General features: G+C 41.2%; 1 protein-coding gene across 1 annotated transcript in view; it reads left to right on the forward strand.

The window, feature by feature from the left end:
- LOC103781168 (photoreceptor outer segment membrane glycoprotein 2) overlaps positions 1-6,866 on the forward strand; it is a 10,679-nt gene extending 3,813 nt beyond the window's left edge. Inside the window, exons 2-4 of the mRNA XM_008948871.1 lie at positions 1,023-1,691; positions 5,269-5,515; positions 6,600-6,866. Coding sequence (XP_008947119.1) covers positions 1,111-1,691; positions 5,269-5,515; positions 6,600-6,866 — 1,095 coding nt within the window. The 5' untranslated portion in view covers positions 1,023-1,110. The remainder of the gene's footprint in view (positions 1-1,022; positions 1,692-5,268; positions 5,516-6,599) is intronic.
- Positions 6,867-7,465: the final 599 nt, after the last annotated feature.

Here is a 7,465-nt window from a genome sequence, read left to right on the forward strand (position 1 = left end):
GGTTAAGACAGTAATGGTGATTCCCTGAGGATTAAACAGGCCTCATTTAACACAGCACGCTATGCCAAAACCTGTTGGATAAAAACTCACAAAGAAATGGAAGGCAAACAGGTAGAGAAAGAAATAGAGCATCTTAAACTGATTTTTTTCTTCAAGTGTGAAGATGTTGTGCTTCTTTTTTTCAGGGTGATCCATTAAATTAACATAAAAATAGTAGTGCTTTTATGCCAGGGACAAAAGTGGTGGAGGATGGTTTGTACATCATTTAGAAATTAATAAATTTTTGGTAATATTCTGTAGAAAACCAACACAGCCATCAATAGTTTAGCTACTGGCTGAACATTGTGTCTGTGAAGAACCACAGTCAGTTCCCCCTGCAGTTTTGGCCAGAGTGATCATATCTTAGTAGTGTAAGTGTAGGAATAAAACTGCTCTTTGCTAGAAAAATCATGTTTTACTGCACATGATTGGTGAAATTACTAAAAATATCCATAGCATACTAAGTTTCTGCTATTTTCATTTTTTTTTCCCCACAAAGAAAAAAGACTTATGTGATTATGCTGCTAATATCTGCTTGTTTGTCCTGTTTGCTCAAATTTGAATGCAAATCTGACCATGACACAGCAATCTAAAAATGATAAATTCCTAGAATTATCAAGAAAATACAGGCAACAAGCAGAAGGGAAAAAAGCACTGAGAGTCTTCTGGAAGGAAAACCAGCAGATCAGCTCACTTCTAGACATCAGAAGATCTGCACAGAAAATTGCTTTTGACAAAAATCCACAGGAATTCAGAGTTCATTGGTTGTACACTTCACTTGTTTTTAATTGCTCTAGTCAGTCCTTAGTTTTTTTTTGGTTTGTTATTTTTAAGTGATTGATATTGTATGAAATTCAAGCCATAAATTTCACTGGGGCACTCCCCTGGCAGGACTCAGTGTGCGTGAGGCTGCCCAGGAGGTTTTCTGTAGTCTCTATAAATACCTAGTCAAACAGACAGTAATCTCTCTCTCTCTTCTTCAGGCTTCTGCTGCACGCCTTGGCTGCATGCTCCTAATCAGCTTACGAGCTCTCCTTGACCTACGCTGCGTTTCCTAACGCTGATCTGACCATGGCTGTCCTCAAAGTAAAATTCACCAGAACTAAGAGGGACAAATTGGCTCAGATCTTATGGATCCTCAACTGGGTTTCTGTAGTGAGCGGGGTCATTCTCTTCAGCCTTGGCCTCTTTCTGAAAATAGAGATCAAGAAGCGCAATGAAGTGATGGCAAAGGGGGACATCAACTCTGTCCCCAACATGCTGATCTCTGTCGGGGTCATAGCATGCATCATTAACTTTCTGGGGGGCAAAATCTGCTATGACTGCTCAGATGCCAACAAGTTCTCTCGATGGAAACTAGTCATGCTCCCATACATCGTATGTACCTTCTGTTTTACCTTCTGCATCCTGGTGGGTGCTCTCATGTGCTATACCATGAGGAACGAGCTGGAAGAGTCTCTCTATTTGGGACTGAGGGATGCTATTAAATTCTACAAGGACACGGACATACCTGGAAGATGCTTCTTAAAGAAAACAGTGGATATGTTACAAATTGGATTCCGATGCTGTGGAAACAATGGCTTTAGAGACTGGTTTGAAATTCAGTGGGTATCTCCTCGTTACCTGAATATGGCTTCCAAAGAAGTTCTAGAGTAAGTATCTGCTAGTCATTAAACAAAAAAAATCTAGGAGAAAAGCTCATTCAAGAAGGCAAAGTAGATATTAGTTTCTACTGGATCTTTGTCTCTCAGTCAAAAAACTGTAACGTGACCATATTACTCACAAAATACTCTAACCACTTCCACAAACAGAAGTTGCTTCTTGCTATTACTTTTTAGGGATGCTAAGCAAAGCAAAGACATATCTTTTCTTTTTTAGTGTGGTGAACTAGCTCCCTCAAAATTTCAGTTATTATGAGCTGATAATGGAAAGAAGAAAAGGAGTGTACTACCAATACGTTGCACAGTCAATCCTAAACACTGAAAGGTCTTTCTCCTTAAAGATACTAGACTTTGCAAGCCCAGGTTCAGCCCTATATGTTCACATGTGAGAAACTACCCACACCATGCACACTGCATAAAAAAAGGAGGAGAAAAGTCCTTGAAATTTGGGTTGGTTGTTTTTTTGTTGGCACTTCACATTATGTAGCAATTGTGAAATTATATGCTCAAAAAAGAAGAGTCTGGTAATTCTTACAGGCAATAGAAAAGGTAACAACAGATTATTATTTTTTTAAGTAGACAACCCAATACGTAATAATTCTTGTAAAGCTGATAAAAAGTGTTAACTGCTAAGAAGGTAGTAGCTGTATATTCCTAGGAGTGACAAACACAAAAAGCTCAGCTGGCATTTGTCAAGTGTTCTGTTTGTTGAGTTCAAAAATCAGTGACAGTAAAGCCAGAGGGAGAGAGGCCAAAGGTCTTATTTTCACAGAATTTGCAACTGGAAACTGCCATCATAGCAAAGCATATGTACAGAGCTGCAGATATACCAGAGGACAGGACCTAGGAGAATATAGACAAGAGGGTGCCAACACGCATTAGGCAGGTGGCTGTGGAAATAACACAAACTTTAGAACAAGTCTTCTTAAGAGAGATGTTGGAAAGCAACAGTGACACAAAGCAGACTGACCCAAGAAATGTTTTAAGTCTTGGTTCTACACTGAAAAGTGGCATGGCAACAAAGATGGTCCACAGGAACTTAAGAGTAGTGTCTTATTGTGAGGAGAGCAGTAAAATATACTGGCTTTTATTTCTGTGAGAGATGCAGAAACAGTAAAGTTTTAACCAGGATCTCAGCTAAACTCCATTGCCTTCTGCAGGCTCACCAGTGCTCTGCCATTATATTGAAAATACAGTGCCAGTTCATTTTTGCCCCATGTAGCCAGAAGATGCCAGTGAAATGTGTGTGAGGGAAGTAACTACACTGTGTAGCTTCTTTTACTGTATATAAATTGGATAATTCCATCTTGATTGCTAGAACCCATGCTGGTGCTGTATAACCCAACCTTACTATGATTCCCAAAAATCTGGTAGCGAAGCATTTGATATGAAATGGTTAGAAGCAAAGTCCAGCTGGTAATGTTCATAAAGGATGGAGAAGGTACCAGATATTTTCCTTGGTTTCTTCTTGTAGTGTGTGTCAGTTTGTACATGATAAGTTAAGAGGCAGAGCAGGTGAGAACTGACATACTGTCAACTCACATGCAGCCTTTGCAAAACTGAACTTTTCACCTTCCCTCATAATCCTCTTCCCTCCCCTCTCCTGCATCTCCATTGTCAACAGCACAATGTGACAAAAAAAGGGAGAGAATCAATGGGAACAGCAGGAGGTAGAAAGAGGATCCCTCTTTTTAACATGTGCCTGGAAGAAAAAAAAAATTAAATTGTTGCTCAGGAAAAAGACAAAACCTTAAGACCTAGTTTGAGAGCTTATATATTTTAACCATTTTAGTTGCTGTACTATATTTAGGTCATGCCACTGAGACATAGAGGGTATTTGGCTGGCCCAGATAAAAGCTCCCCTTTCACAAGGTGCTGGCCTTCCTCACCTCCCTCTGTGAGGTTTCTTTTCTCCTCCTGCATTCAAGCCTTCCATTTTGCACCTCTCCATCTCCCTTCCTGCTTCACCCCAGTGAGTGGTTCTGCCTGTGCCCATTACACTGCTTGCACTGTTAAGTCTCATTTCGATGGATTATTTGGGTTCTTTTGCATAGGTTTCATTCTGTTGCCGCTACCAAGAATACAATGGCCATGCAGGGAAGAGCTAGACTTTAAAATGGAGAGGAACTCATGCCTAACCCACTCCTAGGAGAAAAATGGCAGATGAGCTTCCTGACTGACTTGGAAAGATCTCTGAAGGAGCTATTTTTGACAAAACATAAAAGAAAATAAAAACCACTACACACACACGCCTATTTAGCAGGCCCACAGCAATAAACTGAAGGTAATTATTCTGCCATCCCAGCATAGCCACAAGTACTGAGCTTCCTAGCAGTTTATGTTTTGTTTGAAGGATACATTTAGTCCCAAAATGCCATTAAGAACACTGGATGGCAGTTTCTGCTGCTCCTCTTCACCTGAGGAGCTTCTTGTGATTACTTCCTTCCCTGTAATTTAGATCATCTGTAGTGGAACAGGAAAATATAATTTTTAAACAGTAATAAATGAGGGTAAGTTTTGGAAAATGAGATTCTGCTATTAGCAAGCAGTGAAAGCTGGATATCTCTAAGAGAGAGTCGGCTTTCATGGATTCTGGCTCCCTAAAGGGGCCAAAGGGCATGGGCTTCATTAGAGTAGGCCACGGCTCTGACCTGTGGGGCTGTCTCAGGAAATAAGCCTTCTGCAACGAGCATGAAAATAGACACATGCTTAGAGGCTCCTTCCCCAAAGTGAGAGAGCATCTCTCAACATCTTATATACTCTATTTCTCTGAAGGGCCTGCCTGGAAATGGAAGTCCTCACAAGGATGCAGGTAACACAAGGAAAATCGATGTCAAGGATTCATTTAAGTGTTCCAGAATCTCCTGATTAACCTAAGACTGTGTTCTCTTTCTATCCTATGATTTATTTTCTCTCTCCTATTTCTTTATCTTCCTTCTTTTCCTACTTGTTTTTCCTCCTTCCTTATAAGGAAGGGAAAGGAATAATTTTTACAAGAAGTACAAACAGTTTCAAAAGTTCCAAAAGTGTAGTTACAAGAAGTAGAAACTCCCTTGTGAATTAGTCTCAAACACGTGCAGAACCAGCCAGAATGCCAGCAGACAATTGCCAGTGGTTCCTGGGGCACGCCAAGTTGTTCTTGTATTAGCTTCTGTCTTAAGGAATACTTGTGTTGAAAATCAGTGCAGAAGTAGTTAAACACAGGACTTCCAGGGCTGTAACTTCCATTAGAGTTCCACCAAGAAATTGTTTTTAGCATTTTCAGCACAAAGATAACTAAAAAAGCAACGTCTCCACAAACACCGAATCCACACCCTGCACACAGCAACAAGAACCACACGAGACACTGTGTTGATACCACATTTAAGAAACACAGCAAATGAAAAAAAAATTAGTTTTCCTGCTGCAAGCAACTTTTCCAGTTGGAAGTAAATCCCCATTCTCATTTTGTTACGTTGGAGAGTTCTATATTGCAGAAGACCTGCACTGCACCCTTTTAGGAAAGCCACAGGCTCTATCCACTGCTGGTACCAGATTTGTAATGCCCAAACTTTCTGCCCCATTGCAGCCGTCTGAAGAGCAACGTGGATGGGAAGTTCTTGGTGGATGGAGTACCCTTCAGCTGCTGCAACCCCAGCTCCCCACGGCCCTGCATCCAGTACCAGCTGACGAACAACAGCGCCCACTACAACTACGACTTCCTGACCGAGGAGCTCAACATCTGGCTGAAGGGCTGCAGGGAGGCCCTGCTGGACTACTACACAGGCATCATGAGATCCATTGGTATTGCAGCATTGCTTATTTGGCTGTTTGAGGTAAGTCTCAAAAATGGAATAGAATAATCAGAATAATCAGAGTCTTTCTGATCTCTAGGATGGGAAACAACTATGGTGTAACATAGAAGTATCTCAAAGCCTCCTTTTGACATTATTATACCTTTACCATATAGATGGTACTTGAAAACATGGTATAACTTTTTAGGTGTAGATGAGACTGCTTGTTATGGAATCCAAATAAGAGTATTGCAGGCAAGCACATGCACCTTTCTGCTGTGTCTGTAAGGAAAGTTGGCCGTGGTGTCACCTGCATGTACAGGACCCCACAACACTGTAGGGTAAAACACAGGTTTCTTCCCTTTTACTAAGTTTTTGTTTTCTGATTGTTGCTCTGTTGCATAAATGCTAGCACTAGAACTAAAACAGTTCACTACAGTCCCCAAGCAGTGCTAGATGGGTGGTGGTGCCAGAAACAAGAGGCCTTTGGCAGCACATGAAGTAGCTGAAGCCAGCTCTCCTTGCTCCCTTCAATACTGACAAGCTGGGCACGCTGATCTTGATTCCAACAGGGCTATGGCAGTGGGGCTTTATCCTGTCCTTGTCCTGGAATCTGTTCTATAGGCCACCCCTCTTAATCTCAATGCATTGGCATGTAGGACACACATGGTTTACATATAGGAATGATTTAACTCCTAGGAGGAAATGCTGATTTAATTAAGGACAAGGGAAAAAATTCCACATAAATTAACAGACTACAATGTAATTTTTTTCCTCCCCCAGTGACTGATGATTTTGTTAAGTGATCATCCACTCTACATCAATCAGGTGTAGTCTCTGAGGCTGCAGTGTTCCCGAGTAATCCTAGGTATTTCTGTGCTCACAACAAGCAGGTGGGAATGCTGCCTGAAGAATGGAGAGACACTCAATCTCTCCCTGGTATTTTTCCTTCTAAAGGATGTAATTGATTAGGAGAATGGTTATATATATTGCTGGGATAAGGAGTTTGTCTGCTTCACTCAATATTCATTGTTAGGCCTGTAAACACACAAGTCAGAAAGCTGACTGAGGGGTAGGCCCGAGGCTGTAATTTAAGCTGCCTTTAACCCCGACCTGTTTCTTACAGCTCTCTGTCCTTATCGGTGTGCGGTACCTACAGACAGCAATGAAGAACGTCCTCCTCCTAGGAGACCTGGAGGGGGAATCGGATGGTTGGTTGCTAGAAAACAGCTTTGTGGAAACTGCCAAATACAACATCAGTATCATTAAGAACCTTGGCAAAGCCAACCAGATCTCCACCGTCTCAGGCATGAACGACCCCAACATTGACGTTCAAAGCACAGACTGTGGCAAAGCCAATATTACAACAAAATCTATCCCAGCAGCTAGCTAGGCAAGGCTTCCAAGAAATGGCATCACAAGTGTAGCTTTGACGTGTTACAGTCTTACCAGAGTTTTCACTGGGGGGGGGAGGGGAAGGTAGGGAAACTAGTAAGACAATTGAACAAACCAAAGACTGGTAAGAGCTCCAAAAATGCAGATGCTACTTTGGCTGGATGTATTTTACTCATTCTTGTGAAATCCTTGATTTTCAACAACTGCACAAACCAAACTTTTTTCAGTTTTCCCCACTCTCTCTCCCTTGTTTGCATACTTCTGTCAGAATTATCATTGTGCACAAGCACATGTTCCAGATAGGATGGGTCTACACCTGCTAACATGGTCTACACCTACACTGGTCTACTATGTACCAAACTTTGTCATTACATCTAAAAAAATACCAGCAGCAGAGAAATCTCCAAAGAAATTGTTACACTAGATAAAAAGTTTCTTTCAAAAAAAAAAAGACCAAAACTGAAATAAAAACTCTATTAATCCAAACTGGGATAAGGGAAATTTCAGCCCAATAATAGATATATTGCAGCCCTCCTAAAAGAACCTTCTATCTAGATGGAATTGAGTTGAATGCCATGAAAGTTATCATACTATATT

This window comes from Merops nubicus, unplaced genomic scaffold (genome assembly GCF_000691845.1).
Source record: "Merops nubicus isolate BGI_N331 unplaced genomic scaffold, ASM69184v1 scaffold211, whole genome shotgun sequence".
NCBI classification, from domain to species: Eukaryota; Metazoa; Chordata; class Aves; order Coraciiformes; family Meropidae; genus Merops; species Merops nubicus.